The following is a 25,372-nucleotide window of genomic DNA, read 5'->3' as shown; positions in this document are numbered from 1 at the left end:
TGTAAAGAAAACACACCAATTCTTATTTTCAATGATTATACACTAATGAACACATAGTTATGAAAATGATACTCCATCTCTGCCATAGTAAATCTTACTGGACCTTTAAATTCAACTGTTTTCAAAGGTTGATTAGTTCTCACCCCCAGATTAGTAAACTGATCTTTAGCTATAAGATCGGAGGTTTGAGATTATTAAAATATTGACCAAATATATATTTACATAAATATCCTATATTTATCTATCAAGGTATGCTGGCAATTATCCAGCATAATAATATAAAAGTGCTACATAAACAAATAGACATGTGGTAAACCTGGGGCATTTAAGTTTCCTTAATTTGTTGGGTTGATTCTCCAGCCTCTGAGAAGCAGATTGAGACAGAAATGAATGAATGACTGCACACCATCTTGATTCATTGTACTATTTATTTTTTATTAGCTAATAATGCTTACACATGTATGCACTCCACTGTAATAACAACCATATAACCACACCAGTGGATAGCATGATATGTGTGGTTAATATCTGAAAATTCATTAGCATTGCAATAAATCAAGTGTATATGATCATACTGTATATAAAGTGAGTACTATGGTTATCACATCTGTCTCTGTGTATGAGACAAAAATCTATAAAAAATAAACTTAAATATTAAGCTAATACACTTAATTAGTTACAGAATATGTTCCCATTGGAAATAGAAACCTGAATAGATTCCTACCTTATATGAACAAGTAATACAAAAAGATATTTATCTGTTATCTGAACTCTTCTGACTGTCTCTCTGACGCATGGGACATGTTGTGAGGTACCACACAAAAGAGGTGCTTAGCTGTCCTCTCATCATACTGCCAGAGAAATTCTAAACAGATGTTTTAAAGCCTTTAAAAAACATCAGAAATATTCCCTTCCAGAAAATGTACACGATAACTCCAACCAGTGAAGCTCCAGGTAGGGAGGTGGGCCTACAGAAACTGAGGTCAGTGTAGGCCTGTCTTCGCTGTGGCGCTCTCTCTCACTGACACAGCCTTGCTCAGCACACTGTTCTTTAAAATGTTTAACACCGCAGCAATGCTTTAAGAAACAGAGATGCTTGGATCAGCATGGACACTGAGCATGGTCACAGTAGTCCTTCAGGTCTCTTCTCCAGACTGTACTCCTGGGTCCGCTGCACCTTCCACCCCAGCATCATCAGCAGAACGATGCCCATGACCTTATAACCCACCTGTAAGCCCAAGTACCTGCAGGGGTCAGACAAATGAAGATACATGATTGTCAAGCAGCAGTGATGTGAATATACGGCGTGATATGTGTTCTGAGTGATACATTTTCTAACCTGTTCCTCAAGACGTTGTTGTCATAGTAACCACAGCTATACTTGCTTCCGCACACACGCTTCCACCAGATACATGATGTATCGATGGCCATCCCAAAAAGAGCAGGGGCAGGCAGCCAGGCTGAGGGAGGGAGAAACAAACAGAGTGTGTTCAGGGCAAACACATTTCTATCCCTGTATGGTTGATCCAAAGCCACTAGAGGGCAATACAACATTTGCCACAAGGAAATCTTTGTTAAAATAGTACTGATGAATGAAATCCAAAGTTGTGATTAGTTATATGCTCTAATTTTGCTGTAGTACCCAATAGTGGCCTCCCCATCCCAATGAGCTCGTAGGAAATTCGAAACCCACATGTACGGAGCCCTTCAGTGTGCAAATATTAAACAAATAAGTAATTAAAATAAACTTTTTTATTGATTAAAGGTCCACTGTAATATTTAAGGGAATCTGAGCCAAAATTACATAAATGTAATATAATATTCATAAGTATGTTTTCATTAGTGTTACTGAAAATAAAATTTGTTGTGAGCCATTTATAGCGACAGAGGATGCAGGTCCTCTTCTGTGAAGGCTCTACACAGGACCATGCACAAGTTTTGCAAGTTTCACAGCCGCCATAGGTTGTCCTACGCTCTTGGAAGGGGAAGGTGAAGCGACTTGGTTGCAATCTGCATGCTTATCACTACATGCCAGTAAATCCTTCAAACTGGTCGTTTAATATATAAATTCAGAAATAATAAATGAAAGAGTTTAGTAAAACTCAACTCATTATTTTGAAATGTTCTTTCATCATTCTTGTTATACTAGAGTTTTATTGGGGTTAATTTTTATTTAATTATGAAATGCTTCTTTCAAAATTTTCACATCTGATATTAATTCATAACGGTATATTTTCCATTTTTGTGTCACGTTTTATTTTATCATGTTTTATTTCATGTGAAATGATGTAATTCTGTAATGAAATAAAAATTAACCCTATAAACCTGTTACTATAAAATAAAAATAAGAATGATGAGTTGAGTTTTAATAATTTCCTACATTATTACACAATACACTGGTTCATATATATTTGATACAATTTAGTCATGGGATTATATATTTCATAATGTCTATTTAATTCTGTAAACTCGAGGACTACTAAGTCTCAAAATAATAACAGTGAGTTATGATGACATTTTACTTACCTAATACTCTCATGAGTAAAAACTGAATTCCTATAGCAAATGACTTCTCTTCAGAGGCAACAGATCTGAAAAGAAGAGGGAAAGAAAGTAGAAGGTCAACACCTGCATTTTCTATCGATGCTCTGGGTCACACTTCAATAAAATACAATACTGGACATCAGTTTCAGTGATAAATGGATATATTTGTTATTGATATATATTAAAAAACACACTACAATTGCACTTCCTTTGTAAACATCACTGAATCTTTATGAACAAATTTTTTGTCAGATTCTCAAACCTGTGTCTATTTGCGTTCCATTCAGTCTTAGCTCTGTTATATTAAGAGCTGAGTGCACTTATTTTTCAAACTTGTGTTTTTGACTTTTTATGGACTTCAAGAAGAGCCTGCAGAGGCTGTTAAAAACAAGAGCAGCTCAGCAGCTGACTGCAGTAATTACTGGGAAGGAAATGGCCATCAAACCCTCTTTTTAACTTTTATAGAGCCTAATGACATGACAGAGGTCCGCAGAGAGAGATAAAGATGTGCTGGATACAACAGTGTGGCCATATTTGGATATATTACATATTAATGTAGTTAAAAAACAGAAGAAAATGAGATAGTGGTATGTCATCAATGTCACGGTATGTACATTGAAATAAAAGTTCATAAAATTATTAGTAAATGTCTGTACTGGAGGACAAGCAGAAAACTTTTTCAGCGCGAGACTCAAACGAGAAATTCACAACACCACAGCAATATTCAAATTTGGTGAGTGTAATGTTAATTTTCTCACCACCTCATGATGAACTTGCATTGTGCACTGAAATGCTTTTAATCTGAAACAGATACAGGCTGTGACATTTATTGACAACAGCTGTATTTCACTTCTGTGCTCTTGTCCCCTGTGTTGACTGTCATTAACGGGTTGATGGTGCTGAGAGCTGCTTTGTGCCTCTCATTCCCTGCTGCCTGTCACAACATGACCAATTACACTTACCAAAGAGACAATTACACTTATCAAAAAGAGGTAATTAAAAATTAAAGGTTCTTGATCACAATTTGAGGAAATATGGTGTAGATTTTACTCTGACAATTGGTGGTCTAATAAAAACGCATCCATGACCCATTTGGGGTCATGACCCTAAATTTGAGTGGTACTTCATTAGGTCGATATTCAGAATTTTGAAAATACCAGATATACAACAAACTAGAAGAGGTTACTCAGTAGAGTGCAGTCTCTGCTGGGCAACAGGTGGTGAAGCACCTACTGCAATGCTGCCCCAGCTGCCAGATGCAACCAGCAAAATTTTGCAAAGTTGTACTAAATTAACATAACACCACATAGGCCACTAAGGTTTCAAACTGAAGCAGTTGTTGATCACTTGTGGCCCCTAGTGGCCACTTAAAAAGAATGAGAAGTCAGCTGGCAGTGGTTGTATAAAACAGAGCAGTCAAAAAATAGAATTACTGTTGTCTGTCTCTACCAAGCAGTCAAGTTACAGTTTACATCCATGTCTGTCCAGACTTATATAATGGATGTAGTGAAGACTTTGAAAGAATTTAATATGGAGCTTGCCATTATATTAATAGAAGGAATAAAATAAAAAGTATTAAGTATGTATTTTGGCAAAATGGAAGTTCACAACGTGTGATTCCAGTGAATAATTTCCTGTGAGAATGCTGTCTTCGCTTAGAGACAATTTTTACAGAGGAACGTAGAGGACTGATAGAGAGCTGAACATTATGACATCACAGTGAAGTTGACCTTTGACCTTTTGGATATTAAATGTCATCACTAGATATTTGTGTGTGATTTTGTAATAAACAGTGGATGAAATCTTGAGTTATAGCTGACCATGTGTTTAGTGGGGTCACCTTTGACAAAATCTAATCAGTTTTTCAAGAATTCTGAATCACAGAGGTCCTTCAGCATACAGTCATGAATGTGCACAAAAAATATTAGGCTGATCGGTCCAGTAGTATTCGAGATTAGCTGCAATTACATGATCCACACCCGGCTTATGCCTGGTGGGGATAATGAATATGAGAATATTCTGTAATACAGTGTCATCCTTCCTTACCTGAGCACCATCATGTACATCGGATTGTGAGTGAGGCAGGCGATCAGTGACGCCAGAGAGATGACGAGTATTGCAGGGACAAGAAAATGTGGGCAGCTGTTTGGACAGGGAGCTGGAAGAGCATGACTCTGGCTCCCAGATAAACACCTGCAGTTGGTATATAGCTGTATCCAGGGAGAAGGAAAGAAATGGAAATATCAGTTTTGTTACATGTGAAAAGAAACTGAAAAACCCCTTTTCATTTTTGTTATGTTGTATCACATCTGCTATGATACTTAGTTCCACAGTCGGGATTGCAGTATTTCTTGCGTGTTATTTGTTTTTTTAGCATTAGATGAGAAGACCAAAACCACTCTCATGTCTTTCAGCTAAATCTGAAGTTAGGGTCAGCAGCCAGTTAGCTTAGCTTAGCTAAGCTTAGCAGTAGGACTGGATACAGAAGTTTCAGCACTTAACTACTACCAGTTGTTTAACATTTCAGTTTTTGTACGTATTAAACAAATGAAATATAAAATTAGTGATCTTCAGAGATGTTGATGGGCAGATTTTGAACAGAGCCAGGCTAACTGTTTGCTCCTGCTTGCAGTCTCTATGCTAAGCTAAATTAACTGTCTCCTGGCTTTAGCTTCATTTTTAGAGTGGTATTGATCTTCTCATTTAATTCTCACAAACAAAGTGAATAAACATATGTCCCAAAATGCCAAACTAGTCTTCTAAATACATGTAAATGACATTAAATGGAAAAAACAATTAAAAATACAAAATAATTACTTTTTCTCCAAAAACAAGTAAAGTATATGAATGTATGCAAACAATCATCTGATGATGTTGATAAACCCTTACAACATGTAAGGGATAATACACAGCGAGCAGGTCAATATGCAAAATAAAAAGACACAAACTTAAAACAAAATATGGATTGAAAAATTATATATAATATACTGGATTTACAAATTATTTAATTGCCTCTGCCAAGTCCTCCAGAGTCTATGTTTAGAATTGTATCCATAGCAACACAGACGGTAGAACACTAATTAACCAATCAGAATTGAGTATTCAACAAAGGCATGTAATAAACAAGTGTATTACATGTTTAAAACAGTAATGTAAGACTTGAAAACATTTGAATTAATGGAAGTATACTACACTGTAATGCTTCTGAGTAAAGATAGAAGTTAAAGTGTTTTTTAATAGCTTTCAGTTTATTTTTGTACATTCTGATTTATGAAATACAGAAACAGCTTATGAAAAAATACATTCAGACCTTTGTCTTCCACCTGATTAAAATCCACTTTCAGCTGTCAACTTGTGGACATCTGAGTCCACAAGAAAGAGAAAATGAATTAATGACTCTGTGAATTCTTGGGATTTATCCATTAAGCTAGATGTAGCCATCACTGTCTGGGTTTATTGCTTCAGTAATACACAGTGGGCTTATACGCTGAGTCAAACTGACTAATACTCTATTCACAGTCACACAATCCACCCACTGGAAGATTATTCACAAGCTGTGACGTTTGAATACTGACATTTTGTCCCTCTTGAAACACCTCCTATATGCTCTGTGACTAATAAGCATTGATTGGACATTGATTATGAGCCACTTGTGAGCAGCCTGTGTCTGCTGTGATGAGACAAATTATGTATTGTAGGTCTGAGACCTCATATCACTGATGATATAACACATGATCATTTCAAGGACCACATGACCAATATGTCATAAAGTTAAAATACTGGCACACTGAGCCAAGATGCTGTGATCTAATTTGTGCCTTAAATCTAAGAGGCATATAAGGCCGACTTGGAACTTCCTGTTCCAAGCATCTACTTAACACTGGAAGAAAAAAAGTTTAAAGATCAAGTCTACCCCCTGAAGAGCAGATTTAAAAACACTCTCAATGCATCTTAATGGCGTTTTTTTTTTTGCAGTATGCATTCCCTGCAGTGTTCTGCCCCCGAGTACACAGTTAAAGGTTAATTACAGGCTAATTTACAGATCCTGTGCTGGGACAAGAACCAAAGGCTTATTCCTTCATCCCACACTGAGAAAATTATACAAGATTATGGAAGAAAATTGCACCGTTAATTACTGTTATTTTAAGTTTCAACACTTCTCCCCACTGTAAAAACAAATTCACTCATCTTGGATGCGATATATTTCATTTTATTCTTTTCAATCAATACATCTAGCATTCCTGTCTCTCCTGTTTATGCTGCATCAGGTAATTTCACTGATTACTGTTGATGATTTATTGTGCAATCTTATTCTAGCGTTGCACAAATATTCCCCAGATACAAAAGGGAAGCTAAATGTCAAGTTTTATTAATACAACTGCCAATCACAAACATGACAACTGCCAATCACAAACATGACTTATATACTGTATATTTCATATACAGTATCATCGTAAACTAATATTAAAGACATCGATACACAACAGGCTAACCTGCAGGTGTTTATGCTATGGGAAGAAACCAGGAACAGGCACTGACCTGAACCCTGTGGGTGCTGTTGGGGTCTTTGGTGAAGTTGGTGCAGCCAGCGTGACACGGAGAAATATACTCAACACCATCAAAGCCGCACACGGGGTTGAAGGCACTGTCAGGACACGAGCAGTTGGAGTAGCATGAGGATAAAGACCTGTGGAGGGCAGAGAGAGACAAACAAAAACAAGTTCAGAAATAATGTCAGAACGTATTTGCTTCTGACTTAACTACATCTGAGTACTTTGTGCCTGCAAGTGGTCGTTGTGATAAAGTCACAAAGACTCAAATTTTATGTTTCCAATATGGTTTAGATGTAATATACAAAAAGAAATTAAATCATGAAGAAAACAGAAAGCAAATAAAATTATTATGCTGTTTTTTTTGCCAGTTTCTAATTTAATTTAATTTAATTTGATTTGATTTTATGACATTCAATTTAATTTGATTTAATGATATTCAATTTCATTTAATTTAATGACATTCAAGTTCATTTAATTTAATGACAGTGAATTTAATTAAATAAGGGGGAAAATCTAAATTCCAACATGATGATGACCTGTGAGCATTTTTCTTTTTCTTTCTTTACTTTTTTTTTTTTTTTTAAGTTTTCTGCTGTCAGATCATTGAAAGGTATCCTCTGGAGTTCTTGACCACCAGTAGTGCTAAAGAGCAATATTTTTATGAGCAGCCCGCCTATTTGTTTGTACACATTTCCAAAATACATTTTTCTGTCACCAGTTTTTTTTTCCACTGATCTATATTCAGTGACAGTAACACACCAAGAAATATAGAAAAGTACAAAGAAAAGGAAGATAAGACAGCTAGCTAACAAACACGGATGGACAATGCTGGGTCCATTAATGATATTGTACTTGATTTGCATGTATTGTGTCTTTTATTCCATTTATTTACAACATAGCCTTTTAATTTTTAATTTTGATTCTTTATTTCTAAGAAAACAATTTTGTAATTTGGTTTACTCCTTATTTTTCTGTGTTTGGGTGGGAAGGTAAATTGGAAGTTTTAAGTTTGTAAAATACAATGTTTATTTTGAATAAAGATCATCAGCATTGTAAATCAGAGGATTTACAATGCTGATGATCTTCATCAGTCCAAAAAACACTCCCAAAAAACTAAACGACCCTCTTGAGAAACAAAACCGTTTGCATGAAAACAACAGCATATGAATGCTCCTCTCTTCTCACTCACTCATACTGTCCGATCTGGTAATCATTGACCTCGGAGACTTTCTGCGTGGGACAGCCCATGAAGAAGAGAGGGATACAGAGGAGGGTGGAGGCAGTCAGCATGACCACAGAGAAGCGTGGGATTATCTTCAGAGAGAGACCCGCCTTCTTCATGATGACCCCACCCATCAGCATCCCCACTGCTACAGCTGGCAGATTCACAGCACCTGGGAACCAGAAACAGTTTGGTGATGATCTCCGAGTAAAGTTGGCAATTACTGTTGACTTAAGATATCCAAAGAGGCTTCCGACACATCATGTACCATGTTGTTTATTTGCTGATACCCTGACACAAATGGCAAGTTTAAATCTCTTCATAAATGCAAAGATGCCAAGGAAACGCAAACCCAAATGACATTATTGTCTCAGGAGAAATTTAATACACTCTTTGGAAAGTGGCCATGGTGCAAGTGGGCTAACACACTACAGATTGTCCATTAGTGATTTTAAAAGACTTTAATTTCACTTCTAGAGAGTTGATAAAAACAGTTTAATATATACCATGCCATTTATTATGACATGAATTACAGCTGACACTGAGCAAGCGGCTGACTGAAAGGGCAATAGTTATCTATGACAGGATCTTGTCCCGAAGCCCCATCTTTTATATTTACTTTATACTTTTTTATTTGCACTCCTACGGTACCTACCCACTAGCAGGCTGGCATAGGAGGCCGAAGTGCTGTACTGTCGCTCCAGAAACTTGTTCAGGAATGTTGAGAGACCTGCGATCACTGAGGAGAAGCAGCACTGGGCCAAGACCAGCATCAGGAAGATAGGGCTCAACAGGAGGTGGACAAACATTCTGGGAAACACTAAAGACACATTACATACTGATTATTACACTGATGGAAATGAGTTATCTAGCTGTTACAGAACACGTTAGCAAGATAAAACTATGCTGAGACAGTTTATGAATCTAACAGGTAGGACCACTGCAGCTGGAATATAATAAACTTACTTTTCAGGAAATCAAGCAATGAGATATCTGGCTTCTTGAAGTCATCACTCATGTCACTTTCACTTTCAATCACCTGGAAAATAAGATGAAGTATAATAACAGTGTGAAATCTGGAGGGTCGCTTGTAAATTAAATCAGCCCTGTTCTAAGGAGACTTGATTTGTCAGTTGAAACTTCACAAGTTTCTTTCTTCCACCTCTTTATTTCCACAGTGCCAAACAAGCCACTGTGTCTCTACGCTGCATTCATGTGATGTGGGAACATTAGACTGAATTGACAGCTCTGTGCAATTGCTCCAGTGTTCACGCATTCAAAATCATCTGCAGCTGTCAAACATCATAATGGAAGATTTATGTGGAGTTTTTGCCTCTCTTTTTGTGGCCTTTTCATACCGAAACATGTGGTCTTAGTTTTAATGTGTTTAAATGTGTTCAACAAGAAACCAAACATTGCAATGTCTCAAAAAAAGCATTACACATAGCAGTGTTCCAACCTTTTCTTGTCTGATGTACCCCTGACATTGTTGGCAGATGATTGGTATTTCTCCAAACTCATATGTCATTGGTAGGTGAAATGTGGTCTACAGGAAGTAGATGTATTTAATGTTTCATATAAAATGTCATAAATATGAACTATATAGGCCAATAAGGAGATTTCAGGAAATCATAATGGGAGAAGTTCTTAATGAAAAATAAAGAAAATGCACTTCTTGCTGTAAGATACAAACATGAACAAGTACAAAGGCCTGTTGGTTTGTGCTTGGACCCACGGCCCCAGCACATGTGGGAAAAGCACCACCAACTGAGCCACAAGGGCGCTCCTAAATGTCTTTTCAGCTGAAAAATGCTCACTGGGTATATTCATAAATTTGATTACTTTTGTTATGTGGACACATCCAGACAATCAGCACAGCTTTGAAATGACACAAGTTTTGTTCATTCTTCTGACAGGAGTCTCCATCATTGCCACCCACCAAGTGAACTGTGGTGTTTTTGTAAATCTGTATATTCATTGTAACAGAAACCTCCACGCTTCCAACATTACATCATTACTTGTTTGCCTTTTCAACTGCACAGGATTGCGTGCACTTCCCTCCCTTTCTTCTTATCAGTGTCTCCTTCTCTCTCTCCCTCTTCGTGGATGTGAGATACTTTAAATTGGAGTACTGTCAAGGCTTGTTGCAGTTTACCAAGGTGGATAAGACCTGTGATTTTTGAGCTGTCCCTTTATGTCTTCTTTATTTTTAAGGCAGAGACAGAAATAGAAAATAGTTTAATGGTTTCAGTGTATGATGCAGCCTCCTCTCTGCACCACTTGAACTGCTGTTTTATTACTCTGTCATATTGAAAAATTGTGGTAAACCACAATACTATTGCTACTGTTCATGAATTCATTAGTATTGTTTATTACAGATGATATTTGTGTCTGTTTTTTTAGAAAACATCAAACCAATCTGACAACAGTGACCCATGGTTGGGAATCACTGATGCATGAGGTGTCACAATGGATATTTTATTGGTGTAATCTGTAACAATCTGCTTTATGTTTTACTTTTACTTCACATACTTTTTTCTTACATTACATTACATTACATTTGAGAGGATGACATGACCTGGAAGATTTTCATATCTTTAGCTGGTGTGTAGGTGTACATTAATTTTCAAGATTTTTCTCTTGCCAATAAAAATGAATTAAAGCCAGAATTATAATAACTTTAAGTTTTCACTTCACTACATCAGACCCAGCCTGCTCAGAGATGTCTTTCATTACCAAAATGACAACTTCACAGCCATAAGTTATATCTAAATGGTTTCAAAATTGAGACATTTACAAGCTTATCATTTGCATATTTTTACAAGTTCAAATCCTGGGCAAAGCTGGAGGAGTCAAAATGTGGTTTTACAAATGTGTGGGGAATAAATTCTGGCTTTGTCTTATCTATGACTAATGTTTTCTGTTTAAATAACCTGATGAAGATCGTTGTACCGTAACACTGTTATCAGATCTTTGATTGCGACTGTGGAAGAGAGTGTGCAAGAGTCTTTGCTTAGTTCTGCAGAAGGCTGAAAAGGATGGTACAAAGGAATCAAGTTCACAAGCACAAATAAATTCTTGGGAATTAAAATGGGTTCACTGACATGATTCGTCAGTTATAATGTGGAGTTATATGTCAGCTTTGAGAAAACCTTTGTTTTGTACATTGAAGATGGTGAAAAACCATAGGAGGGAAAATAAAATGCAATTCTGACATACAGCCAGTAGGTGTCAGTACAATATGAGCTATATACTGTAGTTTTACATAAACCTCAACATGCATTCAGTGATTGTCTTGTTCCAAAGGATGTCTGTGAGTGAAAGTGTGACTTACATTGTCTTCTGAAGGCATTCTGCGAGGGAAGAAGAAGTAGGGGATGGAGGTGAGAACCAGGCAGCCGGTGGTGATGAGCAGGCCCATCCACCAGGCTCCAACCCAGCGGGGATCACCATGTCTCAGCTCCTGTTCAGCTCCTGCAGGACGCAGCAGTCACCAGATACATCAGTGTGTCATCTTCTCTGCTTGAACTTCTCTATAAAGTAACTTTCTGTAGGCCTTTAAAGAGCACATCATTACCTAAGCCAGTTCTGTCCACGTCCACATAGATCCGCAGCACAACTGAGCCCAGCAGGTAACCAATGGCGGGCCCAAATACAGATACTGCAAACAGGATGGCTGTGAATGATAAAGAAGCTGTGAGGCAGAGTTTCTGAAGTACTGATAAACTGAAACCTGAAAACTGATGATATTCTCCAAAACATTATGACACTGAATACAAAAATCAGCTAAGTAAGGTCTTTATTTTTATTTACCTCGTTGGACCTTTATGAAAAGTTGACTTTTAGGGTTGGCTGCCATTGCTACACCACTGACTTGCTAATATACAATGCTAATGAAAAAAAATTAAAAGGATGGTTCAAATATTTTTGTCTTGTAAGTGAGAAGTTAAGCAGTGTACTGCAGGACATTGCTGTGCAATGTCAGTAACAGAATGTATTTTAGTCACCAAAAAAGGCCAACCTAAAACATTATAACTTTTATTTTACTCTATATTTAGAATATATTTATTGTTTTATCTTGCCATCAGGTAGCCTTTTCCACAAGAAAACCCCCATTATATAATTTATATAACATTATAAAAGCCAAAAACACAGTCTCTGACTCCTTTGACAAAAACAGTAACTTTAATCACATAGAACCCATGAGTTGCTTGTTCACCACTGTCTCTAGTTTGTTTGTTTAACCTTTTAAAAAACCAAAGTCATACAATGACACAAACAAACTAAGTGATTGAGGCAGCAGTAGATGAGCGACTCATGTGTTCTGCAAGGAAAAATCACTGTTTTGTCTGGTGGCTGTCAGAAGAATTATATAATATATTAGTTTTCCAGTTGGAAAAGGCTGTCTGACAGCAAGATAAAGCAGTGAAAACATTTTAAATATAGAGTACACTTAGAATGATATCAACTTTTTAAGGTGGCTAAAATTTTGTTGCTGACTCTGTCCGCAGTACATTGTTAAGCTTCCTACATTGGTACTCCTGCTTCTCTAAGCTAGGGGCGTGTTGACTGTCCTCTACTGTTGATAAAACACTGACTATGAGTAAGTACCTCATTCAACCCCACTTCAAAAGACCTGAACTATCCTATCAAGTTAATATGGTTGTGACTGCTTACGAGATGACGGCAGTGAAGGACATTTTTTAAAACTTCATGAAGTGTATCAGTTTAAATCTGTCATTAAAAAATGTTTTCATAGCCACATAAATTAAAAACTTCTGAAAAGTTTTCTGTACCCATATTATACCTCCCTTCAGAAGTTAAAATCAAACAAAGTAGAGTCTTGTTCTCAGAATTAGTCAAGTCTATCTGAAATCTACCTGATCTAAAAGCCAATTTAAAAAAGCAATTTCAATATTATGTATTATACAGAGTACATTAAATATGCCTGTTATGTTTTACTGATAAGAGAAAACTTAACTGGAATGTGAAACCTTTAACCTGAAGATCTGAACACCACTCAGATTGCAGACAGAACCTTATAATTGCAAGGTCACAAAACACTGAAGTTCAATGTTGTTCAATCTTCACATATGTATATTTTAACACCCTTTTAAACACCTAAGTGTGCAGAATGCCTCAGGAAACACCATGAACTTCAGTTTGTGTTCTCTTTATCTCAACTAATTAATCATTTTCTGAACTACAGGTCATTCACCTATGTAAAGAGGGGAGTTTCCAGGTCCAGCAAAATCATCTATGTAGGAAATCCCAAACGGCTGGATGGGCACCGAGCCCACCCCAAAAAGCAGCTGAGCGCTGGCCATGAGCAGCCACAGGTTGTTAGTGTCAGTCAGACGCCTCGTGTCATCTCGGCCGCAAACTGGTTCACTCGTGTTCCCCTGCAGGTTGCAAATGTCGTGGCGATCTGGATCCCAGCAAGGAGTCACACATGGACAGGGAGGAGAGGAGAGGAGAGGAGAGGAGAGGAGAGGAGAGGAGAGGAGAGGAGAGGAGAGGAGAGGAGAGGAGAGGAGAGGAGAGGAGACAGTTAAAGCTGATGACAAGCCAGTGGTCGCAGATGTACTTTCCTTTTTTAATTTCCTGAAGCTTCTCTGGCCCTTCACTGACACTCTGTTCTATGCCAAGGTACTCTGACTCAGGGCAAAATGAATGAAGGAAGAAGGAGATTGTTTTTATAAATTAAATGCCCTGGAGATAACTCTAATCTCTTTAGCTTTCAGCCTGTGCATAAAGATTATGAACTTCCTTCTGATTTCTGCAAAAGTTCAGCTGGAGAGGTGAAGTTCTTTCTGTGGAGTACAGAGAGCCAAACAGCAGACACTTGTTTGACTGGACTGCTCTGGAGCCTTTGCTGAAAAGATGCCGCAGAATTTTAGATGAACCCTTTAAGTAAAGTCTCATAAATTGCACTGACATATTTGTACATTCACGAGTTCCCTGCTCTGGACTGAATCACATTAGCTGTCACAGCGGTGCCAGTGGAGGCTGAGAAGCAGCGTCTTTGTCTTACTGTGTAAAACAGAGTCGTATTCGTAGGGCTGGGACACGAAGTGAGGTAAGGTCAGGATCGTGGCGCTGACGGCCATCAGCAGTCCCCCAATTCCAATGATGCGAGGGCGGTGAACCCGGTTTCCAAAGTAGCTCACAAACACAATCAGCAGACTGTTACTGACCTAAGAGACACAGACACATAATTCAAATCTGTAAGACAAATGCACTCTTCAAATCAGTCATTTCATATTTAGTGCACTAAGCTGGAGGCCTCACAGTCTGGACTCTCAAAACCAAATATAGAAGTGGTTCTCAGGGTTGCACAGTTAGAATTATTGTTTAAGAAATTAAGAGACAGAAAGAATTTTGCAAACTTGCAACAGCTGCTCATGTAGATGCAGCAGGCAGTAGCTCCTACAAACGTCTCTACTTTTTCTCTTTAAAACCATCAATTTTGGTTTTATTGCTGAAACATGTATCACCTATGACAGAGATAAACTGGCAGGCACTGAAAATGAAGGATAGGTTTTGGATTAAAGAACAGTGGACCGTGAGACGATCAACAATGCACACAGCATCATATCAACACAGCCGGTCATATCAGCTGAACACACCGCCTGGAGGAGAGGAGGTGAGCGGGGATGAGAGCTAAAGCTTGGGCTTAAGGCTACTCCTGGCTAATCTGCGATCAGGAAAATGAGATGGACAGAATGGGGTTCCGGCTGGTTAAACAATGGGAAACCAGAGACTGTTCTGCCCACACAGAGGGACTTGCCCCACCATGTCCTGAATCACGGTGGACCAGTTCTGAGCTGACAGGATGCAGCATGTAAGACTCTGTTAGGACAAGGGTAGGATGTGTGTATATAATTGTACATATTGTTTTATTTGGTTAAATTCCATTCTGAATTTAATTAATTATCTGTATATATATGTAGTATTTTGTGTGTAGCATGAATGAACTGAAACAGACTTTGTTTTACAATCCTGTGTTGTATAATGATAAATAATGACGATTCCTTGAATTTCATAAAAACTAAAAGCTGTATAACTGATGTTAGGGATACTTGGGGGCAGTGGAACATATTACATATTGTCACCTTTTCAGCTGATGTGGCAAAAGTGTTATCAAACATTTGCTTATTACCAAGATTAGCATTAATACACTGTCATCTTTCTGTCCACCTGATGAATTTCAATTTTCTTTCTTCTTGTCGCTCTGTTTTGGTCTCCACCAACTCATTAGCTGTTAAATGCTCCACTTTAGTCACCTGCAAGTCACTAACTTTTTTTTTTAATGTTTTGTGTTGAGAAGTTAAGGTTATGACTTTGTTGAGGCACTGAAGCACTGAAAAATGAAAAAGCAGTCTGCTAAAGCTGGAAACGAGGTTGAGAGCAAATCAAACAATAAAAACTAAACAATGAGCTGATGACTGTAAAAAAAAAAAAGCTTTGTAGTGCTAAGAGGAATTGCAGAGCTGGGTGATAATTATCTGTGACATTGTTGCTAAGAACAAACCCATATTTTGATCCATAGATAATATAAAATTATATTATTGTATTATAGCAGCTCTATATAGCCACACTGAGAGGAGATTTGAAAAGTGATTTAATAAATGATTGGTGACCTGTGGTCATGTATCCTAAAATACAGAAGGCCTGAGCAGCAAGTGAGGCATATTTCTGGTGATGAATTTTCTACATCTAAATCTAAATTGTTTTCTCTCTTGTATTTATGACGTAAGAACAGGTGAAATAAGACTGTTTTTACTAAGTCAAGTTATTTGTCAGGATAATTTTTCCAAGTGTTTTGGTGTTTTAATACTCTACAAGTGGCTGAAATGCACCGTTGACCTATGTTCTAAATAGGACGAAAAGCATTCATGTTTTCCTCCAGGTGAGTTTTACTTTCTCCCTGCATCCTCAAAACAAAACAAACAAGACTCGTGCATTTCAGCCACGGTTGGCCGGAATCAGTATATCAACACTTGATCCTGACAGAGAAAGAAAAATTCACCTGCCAAAACCTTTTTCCACCTGTTTCACTGATGAAAAAAAAGACAAAAAATGGACAACTGGACAAATTATAATCCGCGTGGTGCATTTAACTTCCCACCTGAGAAAAAAATTTTCCACAATAATCTTCCACAGCACCTTCCACATACCTCCATTTGTTATTCTTATCTGTCATAAAGCTGTTCCAAAATACTTGAGCCTGGCTTGAACTGTCAGGAAGTATGATTTTGATAAGTTGCTTGTTCTCCAGTTCCTCCTTTGTCATCAGTAACCTTGAAATAAATCTATCAAGATCTGAGGCCATGTGAGGGTATGTTATTGTTGGCTCCTACCTCATTGAGAGAGGAAATGGTTCCTGAGGAGTAGCTGCTGAGGCCGTAGCGTCTTTCAATTGTGGTGATGATGCTCTTGAAGTAAGCGCTGTACAGCAGCTGGGAGAACTGCAGGAGGCCGTGGCACAGGACAAACAGCTAGGACAAACAGACAGACAGACAGTAGAGGGGGCTTGAGTCTCTGAATAATGTTGTCAAAAACAGAGATACTAGTGTGCGAAAGCGGGTACAGAGAAATGAAAAATCTGAAAGAATTTTTGGAAACTAATTGCAATACAATCAGCTTCACTGTACTATTTCATTACCAAACATTAATTATGAGCAGCAAATATTTTGATTAAATAAGAAAACAAGAGAGTGAACCACAGAAATGCTTGCTAATACATACTCTCCAATTCCCTCATTAATATGGATACAAAATGTCCAGCATGCTCTGACAAAGTCTTATAATAGTAATGGATCCAGAATCATAAATGTCAACTGTGTCTTTTATTCACTTTTTATCAGCAAGAGAAGTTTGGCTGCACTCACACAGAGGCAAAACAGACTCAAAGATATTCCTCCTGAGAGAGCCGAAATTATTTCAAGAAAAAGAGACCAATTCGGAGTAACCACAGTAATCAATGTGTGGTGTAGAAAAGTACTGGAGGATTTGTGGTAAACACAACTTCCCACAGTTTTTCAGCCCCGGCAACGCAATGCAATGACATTAAAGGGATTGTTCAGAATTTTTTGGTGGGGTTGTATGAGGTACTCATTCGTAGTCAGTGTATTACCTCTAGTAGATGGTGGACGACACAGCCCCAGTTTGGAGAAGCAGCAGAAGTATCTGTGTAGCAATATAAACAATGTACTGCAGTGGACAGGGTCAGCTGCAAAACATATTTTATCCACTTACAAAAAGGCCCATCTCAAAAAAATCTGTAACAGTTTATGTGTAAGCTATGTTTAGAATATTTTCACTGCTTTACCTGTTTTGCCACCAGGCAGTCTTTTCCAATTATATATGCTAAATATCTCTCTATCCAAAATCCCCAGAATCCTTTTCCAAAAATAGTCTTTTTAGCTATCAGAACACAGGCATTGCTTGACTACCACTGTCTTCTAGGGCTGTTGATTGGTACTCAAAACCTTGAGGTACTGACCGAAATAACCTCCAAGTGTTGTTCATTTCAATACTACATGTGATTGGCCCACTAAAACAGTAGCTACAACCCACACAACCGTCACTGTAGTAAGGTTGAGTATGGACTTGACAGTTCAACGTGCCAAGATGCCACCAAAACGTTCAAAAGTGTGGTTTTAATACACATCATGTATTTGATGAAAATGCATAAAATATGCCTAAACTATGTGAAGATTATTTCAGAAATGAAGTAGAGCAGTACATTGCTGTTGATAATTCACTGACTCTGGATAAGTACCTTACACAAGCCCATTTCATCTGTCCCTTTAAGTTAAGCCAGTGCAGTCTGCACTTCAACATCAGAGAAGTGACCTATGCAATGAAATGCAATAAGGAAAGTGGTTAAAACCAAACAGCTGTTTCACAACTTCCAAATACCAACACATCAGGGCTTGACTCCGCTGCATTCACCGAATTCAAAATCATGAAACAATATTTTAAGAAATTCAATTTACACCTTACAGAAAAAAACAGATGGATTGATTGAGGTATAAAATGACACAACTTGAAGTAGTAATAGGCTACAAAATGCTAAGTTACAAATGCAAGAAGAATCATTTTAACATTGTAACTGGTTGAGATGGCATTATGTTGAACTACTGCTGCTCTAAAATGTATCATAGCTATATCTTATCATATATTTTGTACATAAAATCCTAAACATCAAAGTAACTGGAAAGTTTGTGTTTCAACTCCTGAAAGAGCCATTATGCAGCCTTCACCAAACTGAATCCTATTTTACATGTTAAAGAGAGTTATTAGAGTAAGTTAAACAATTGTATTTAATAGTTTAAATAAACTTCAGAATATTTAAAAGAATAGTACAATATTATGGGAAATATACTTAACTGCTTTCTTATCAAGTGCTCAATGAAATACCACTCTCATGTGTGGACTACAGTGTGAAGCTACGGCCAAGAGATGGTGAGCTGAGCACAATGACTAAAAACAGGGGCAAACAGCTAGGCTGGCTCTGTCCAAAGGTAAACAAAAACCTCTTAAACTCACTATTCAGCACTTCATATCTCGTTTGTTTAATCCATAAAACACAGCTGAAGTGTGAAATCGGCACCCGGAAAACAAAGGGATATGTGCCAGACTGATCTTGGCTGTGAGAAGTTGCCTGTCACTTTGGTTTTTGTATGGCTTAAACAAATCAGGTAAGTACTGACATATGCCAATCTGATTTGTTTAAGACACAGCTCAACCTTAACATTAATTTGGAGATGTGTTTCTGGCAACCTGACGACTGAAAGTCTCTTCTTTTAGCTCTGTTTTGGTCTCCACCGACTCCTGCTCCGCTTTGTTCACCTGTTAGCCTGTAACTTTTGTCTGTCTGCCTGGTGGTGTTGAGCAGGTACAGTGGTTTACAGAGCTTTTTCCATTGAGACTGAACCAAAACAGTAATGCTGCTGGCCATAAAACCAAAACAATCGGCTGAAAGATGCTCTGTAGGGATAAGGAGAATGTCAGAGTTGAGTGGTTACACACATTGATAGTAAGTAAGATATCAACGTTACTTTCCATCCCTGGTTTCATAAGCTGGTTTGGTGAAAGTTTGAGTGATATGATGAATAGTGGTGTCTTGAAGCAAAGCAGTACTTCATCTGGTTTTCCTACAAAAAAACACCCCTCCAAAAACAGTAATGAAATGTGTGATTCACTGATTCTGGAATTATTAAACACTTACTTTAACAAGTGATTCTTTATGTGTCTCCAACTGATTGCATGATTTTGTCTCTTGGACCTTTCTCTTGGAAAGATCAAAGTTGCCCACTGGACGTGCTCCCAGTGATCTGGAAGAGCCACTTGCTTCTCTGTGTTGAGAGGCGTTCACGGACACTTGTATGATGATGTGTACGTGGATTTTATTCGCTCAGGGGGGGCCTGAATGCACGAATGATGCTGAAGATACGTGTTGAGATTAAGAGTGAATTTGCAATGAAAACAGAGATAAATCCAAGCTTTCAGTTTGTTTGTTGGGTGCCAGGTTGGCTGAGGGAGAATAAACTATGCGTTCAACTCAGAACAGTTAATGCTCCTATTAAAGCTTGGCTTTACGGTTTGTTAGCACACACAATAGACGCTTTTACACTGTAACTAATATTTCATCCTCATTTTGTATCAAATGGGTTTCAATTATCTAAATGATTCGACATGACTTATCTGCTGGCAGACAAAGAACTTCTTTTGTTTATGATTTAGATTGAAACAAAAAGTTCACAACTATTTTTCTAACCACAGCTTCAGGTCAACTGAAAATTAACTTTAGCCTTTATCTGTTTATATTTTCATTGCAGATAACGCCCAATACAAATATCATGTTTCAGAGACAGGTCTTTGGCTTTCTGACAATTTGACTCGGACACTGGAAACATAATCATTTCGATAACACTATTTAATCCATTAAAGTGCTAAATTTCATGTTAGAAATAGCAAAAACAGTGTTTTTGTCTTGCACAAAATGATAAAACACAGCAAGTGAATTTTTCATCATGAAGAAATGTTGCATTGTGTTGAAGCCTGGATTAGATGTTCCTAGAATATTACAGATTGTGGACAGAAAGGGGGCAGCAGCAATACAATTAGTGCTGAACGCCGCAGTATGTCAACACTATGTTGCACTGTGAAGACGCAGGATTTATTATTTATTCACACTGTTCAAACAAGTGATTTAAGCCTATTTGATGTCCCTAAACAGGGAAGTGTTTGTGCAGAGCTGGATCCTCTGTGGATTATGTACATATTTATCCTTTTTGAACACTCTCAGCTCCGTCTGTGTGGACGTTATTGTCCCAGCCTTCAACCCTGCTGCGAGGGGAAGAATTGAGGGAAGTTCACACTTGCATTTCATAATGCTTTTATTTCAGGGACACGTGCTGTAGCTGAAACGCTGGACAGCCATGGATTTCCTACAAAAATGTCTGACCTACTTGGTCAAAAAATGAAATAAAGGAAAAGCTCAGTGTATGAAGTCTCTCAGGATACTTGAAAGAAATGACAAAGAATCACCTCCCTTCATTGTGAAGCAAACATTAAAGAAGGTTAGCTGCACAATAGCATCATAATCAAAGAAGCGTTTTCTCCGATTTAAATAAATAGTTATATTTTGTGTAATATGCTTATTCACTTTCTTGCAGAGAATAAGATGATAAGATAAAAATACTTTCATGTCCACTAAATATAAAGCTACAGCAAGTAGATGGTTAGCTTAGCCTAAAGCAGGGGGAACCAGCTAGCTTGGTTACATCTCAATGCATGAAATCCAGGCTACAAACACCTCTAAAACTAGGCGAAAACATTTTACATCTTAATCAGTACAAAAAGCTGACATGTGAAAATGACAGGTACTGGTTTTACAGGGGGTTTGTGTCTGTGTGACTGTTTCTTGGCTGAGAGCAGTGACTTCCTGGAGTCTTCTCGTCTGGCAGATAACCCCCATAAAATCACAACCTGTTGTTTTTACCAGAGGTGAGACCAAGTCATTGCTGTGCAAGTCTCAAGTATTCAGCCTCTTTGAGTTACAAAGTAGTTGTTACGCTACAGTGAGCTATGCGTTAGCTCGCTAACTATGACAATATTAGACTTAACTTACTGTTCTTTGTGCTACAATTTTCGAGTGAAGTTGAAAAGTTGCTGAATCTCCAGCTGTAATCTTAATTAATTAATTAATCACCACATGTTGCACACTGAAATAAATTTTTTGTTGACCACCTCAAAGTTTTTGCACACAAGCAAAATTATCTTTGGTATTTAGTGTTAACTTGCTAGGACTGAATAGTTAATATTAGTTGATTCAGGAAATTAAGACAAATGAACTGATTTGTGGCACACGTTTTAAATAACAGACTTTTTCATTCTTGTGTTGGTTTAATATGTCAAGTATTTTCAAGTCAAAAAGCTCAAATTCATTGGTATTAATCAGTTGAGTCTCAAGTCATCAAATCTATGACTCAAATCTGACTGACTCAAAGAGTATGTCCACATTACTGGCATCATAGCTATAAAACAGTCAAACATGTCCAGCACGTAGCAGTGTCACTGAGCACTGAGAGGCCAGCTCAACATTGATCTGTAGCGCTTTGCACCCAACACACAGCGACAAGTGTTGGATATCCGTTTCTGGCTTCATGGCTCCATTGGAAACGACTTGTAGCCTGATGCTTCGTCGCTGGTAGTCTGAACATACAATAAGTCATGTAACTCATGTCCAGACCTCTGGTTTTTACATTCTGCTTTTTGTACACATTGAACAAACAGGAAATGCCATGTTAACTAGTGAGCTTTTGAGGTGCCGATAGATGGATTTTGTTACATTTATAGAGAGTTAGGCTAGTTGTTTTCCCTTGTTTCCAGTCTTTGTGCTGAGCTAATTAGCTGCTGGTTGAAGCCTTATACTGAAGAGACAATTATGAGAGTGGTGTCAATCTTCTTATGTAACTCTTGGCAAAAAATTGAATAACTGTATTTCCCACAAAGCTGTATCTCTGCAATACAGCCACAAACCAATCAATCACCTCAGGTGCACTGAAGTGCGGATAGATGTGAACAGGAGCTGAGTGCTTTTGAACATTTCTTATCCCACTATTCAGGATATAAACACTATTTGCCCCTGAGCAGAAACTTGGCTCAGATATTGGCAGAGATATCCTTAAAGAAGAATTTGATGGTGCAGGCTAGGTGTAGCCCACAGCAGATAAGCTCAAAGCAGTGAAAATAACAAACAGAATGTCCTAATGAAACAGAGCAAACAGAGAGCGAAGCGCCGTACGGCATGTACCAGTGTCAAGAAAAGATGGATGGACAGGACTGCTCCCTTTGAATCCATTGTTGAAGCGGCTGGCTCTGCTGAGTGCAAAGCGATTTGGTTTCAAGTGAAAAACAACACAGCCAGTTTTCTACTCTTAAGTTGAGATTGCTAAGACACGAGGCCAAGAGTAATCAAGAGTTCAGGAATTACAGTTTGACTCAACACAATCTGAAAGATACCTGTCTGCTTCCACTTCTCACTGCTGTAGGAATGACTTGTAAAAACAGCTGCTCCGACATTCTGAACTACTCCCATTATCTAAATATACCCCTACAAAGCTTTGAATCTGAGGTACATTCACACTGTGTAGGATGGGCAGAAGTTCATGATGTCTGTAGGACGAGCCATACTGTGTCACCATCCTCCACCCTATCTATATTTGTACATCTTGGCTTCAAAAGAGAGGGCCTTTAAAGTGAGAAGTTAACAGATAAACAGGAGATTTACAGTAACTGGACCAACCGCAGTCTGTGTGAGAATGCGTAACAAAATGAAAATATTTCAAATAATCATCTCCTGGAAAATTTTAAAGTTGCTTAAAGTATTACTCCTGTCACTGCTTGGTCCAAACTCACAGAGTACAGGTGTATTACTCACACTTCATTCACACAACACAACACCAATGAAGAAGACATGTAATTTCTCGCTGTGTTTTGCTGCAAGCTACATGGAGTTTTGCCTCATTATTACTCACAGCCCTGGAACAAACTGTTATTGCCGTAACGTGAAATACAACTGCTCCATTTGGCACTCAGCAGGGTTACATTTCTCCTGGTCAGTGTTCAGTGAGACTTTTAATAACGGAGCCAGAGGGGCAGAAAATATACCAAGGTTTGAACTGGATGCAGCTGCCAAACACATGAAAACTTCACATGTCAAAACTGACTCAGTGATTTATTTAATGATAGAAACACAAAACTGTCAACACCTCACTTTATCAAAATCCATCTGAAGCAGAAGTACATTTCTAGAGCTGCAACCAACTATTCTGATAATTGATTTGGTCATTTTCCTGGTGAAAGTGCCAAACACTCAGTGGTTCAAATCCAGGAAACCTTAAATTTAATGTTTTGGGGAGTTTGGACTGTTAGTGAAACTTTGATATTTTTACCTTTAGATCAAAAATATCACAAGCAATTTCTGATGTTTTCACAGACTTATATATATATATATATACACACACACACATATATATACATATATACATATATACATATATATATGTACATATACATATATATATACATATCATTAAATTAATGGTTCATTAATAATTAATTAATTATTAAGTTACACTTAAAATTGATATTTATTTTCAGAACACCTAAGAACCTCTAAACTGATAAAGTTGAGTCCTTTGACTTGAAATGATGAGTTGAATTAGCGTACTGTACGATCAAGTTCAATCAATCAATTCCAAAGAAAAATGATCAGTGTATTAGCAGATTTCCCAGCATGTACTGATTGAGATTGTCTCCCTTTTTTTATAGTTTGAATAAAATATATGTGATGAAAACTTGCTGTTTGTTTCTAATACACTTTAAGTTAAGACATGGTCATTAAGCTTATTGGACATGTTCTCTCATGTACAACTGAAAAGTTGATTTGTTTTGAATCATTATAAAATTACCTTATCAAATTCAGTCAACTTAAAATTTTTAGGCAGCCCAGACTCTAACTTTTTAATGTTAAAACAAAGTCTATTTTGACAGGGTGGTGTTAAGATTAGAGATAACCTCAAACCACTGAGTAGTAAAGTAGCCAAACAATTTAATTGCTCTGGAAGTTTTGAGGAAACAGCAATACATATATGACTCAGATTAAAGATTAATCAATGTTCTTATTCACTTGTTGCAATGATAAAAAGTGTGTCAAACATTATAAAAACACGAAGAGAACTTTTCTTCTAATCTGTATCAAGGCAACTCAAGTGTTTTGCATTCCTGACAACTGACAACATGACTGAATTTAAACCTTTAAGTATGAGGCACACATGGTAGGAAATATATATATATATATAAATATGGTGGCTGGTAGACTTCAAACACAAAATTATTTGCTCTTAAGTGACTGGTGAAGCCGAACATTTAGTGGCTGGTAGGTATTCATTTTTTAATTGTTTTGATTTCCCACCCTGAAGGCACAGCACCTCGACACTATGACTGAGAACTTGTTTATCTAAGGTGAAGATCTCTCTTGTAGGCAAGACTACACAGGAGACGCCATGCTCGGGTTTTCTGAGGGAAAAAAAGACTATGAAATAACTTGTCTTTTAGTTACTTCAATATTATTATCCGTGTAAGCTTATGCAATCTTCTAAAAATAAATGTTGCTCAGACGGTTATATTAATAATGAGTAACAAGTACGACAGGTTAAAACAAGACGTTTAATTGTAATTATAGACCTACCTTTATGCTGTAGCAGAGCTTTCTTGGTCTCCTCATGTTTCTGGAGGAAGATATGTCCATGAGTTCGGCTCTTGTCCTCTTCATGGTGAGTCCTGGGAGTGGAAGCAGGCTGCTGTCTCTCCTCTCCTCTCCTCTCCTCTCCTCTCCTGTGGAGGTTTGTGTCAGAGGTTGTCTTTCTCTTCCCTCCGGTGAGCTGCAGTGTTTTATGACTGTGGGTGATGTAATTGGACTCAGCCCACGGCTCCACGCGTTTAAATGTTTTGAAAGTTGTGAATTGAGAACAGG

General features: G+C 37.7%; 1 protein-coding gene across 1 annotated transcript; it reads right to left on the bottom strand.

Moving 5' to 3' along the window:
• Window positions 1–414: 414 nt before the first annotated feature.
• On the bottom strand, window positions 415–25,372 carry slco2a1 (solute carrier organic anion transporter family, member 2A1). The gene is made up of 14 exons (XM_084722554.1): window positions 25,088–25,372; window positions 16,683–16,820; window positions 14,354–14,516; window positions 13,538–13,747; window positions 11,897–11,995; window positions 11,654–11,793; window positions 9,286–9,358; window positions 8,975–9,139; window positions 8,287–8,491; window positions 7,084–7,231; window positions 4,591–4,754; window positions 2,527–2,591; window positions 1,340–1,460; window positions 415–1,244 (listed from the first exon to the last, which is right to left on the bottom strand). The coding sequence occupies exons 1-14, from the start codon at window positions 25,169–25,171 to the stop codon at window positions 1,124–1,126; spliced, it is 1,896 nt and encodes a 631-aa protein (XP_084578680.1). The 5' UTR covers window positions 25,172–25,372; the 3' UTR covers window positions 415–1,123.

Source organism: Lutjanus erythropterus, chromosome 7, assembly GCF_056507025.1.
Source record: "Lutjanus erythropterus isolate fLutEry1 chromosome 7, fLutEry1.hap2, whole genome shotgun sequence".
Taxonomy (NCBI): Eukaryota; Metazoa; Chordata; class Actinopteri; order Lutjaniformes; family Lutjanidae; genus Lutjanus; species Lutjanus erythropterus.
Note: the sequence above shows the minus strand (reverse complement) of the source record. Positions and strands in the feature narration are given on the sequence as shown.

Coding starts and splice junctions, on each gene's coding strand:
- slco2a1 (XM_084722554.1), bottom strand. CDS start 25,171: ATGAAGAGGACAAGAGCCGAACTCATGGACATATCTTCCTCCAGAAAC. Junction 13,748..14,353: donor ATACGACTCTGTTTTACACA/GTAAGACAAAGA, acceptor GCTGGGATCCAG/ATCGCCACGACATTTGCAAC. Junction 2,592..4,590: donor ATGTACATGATGGTGCTCAG/GTAAGGAAGGAT, acceptor TCTTCTTTTCAG/ATCTGTTGCCTCTGAAGAGA.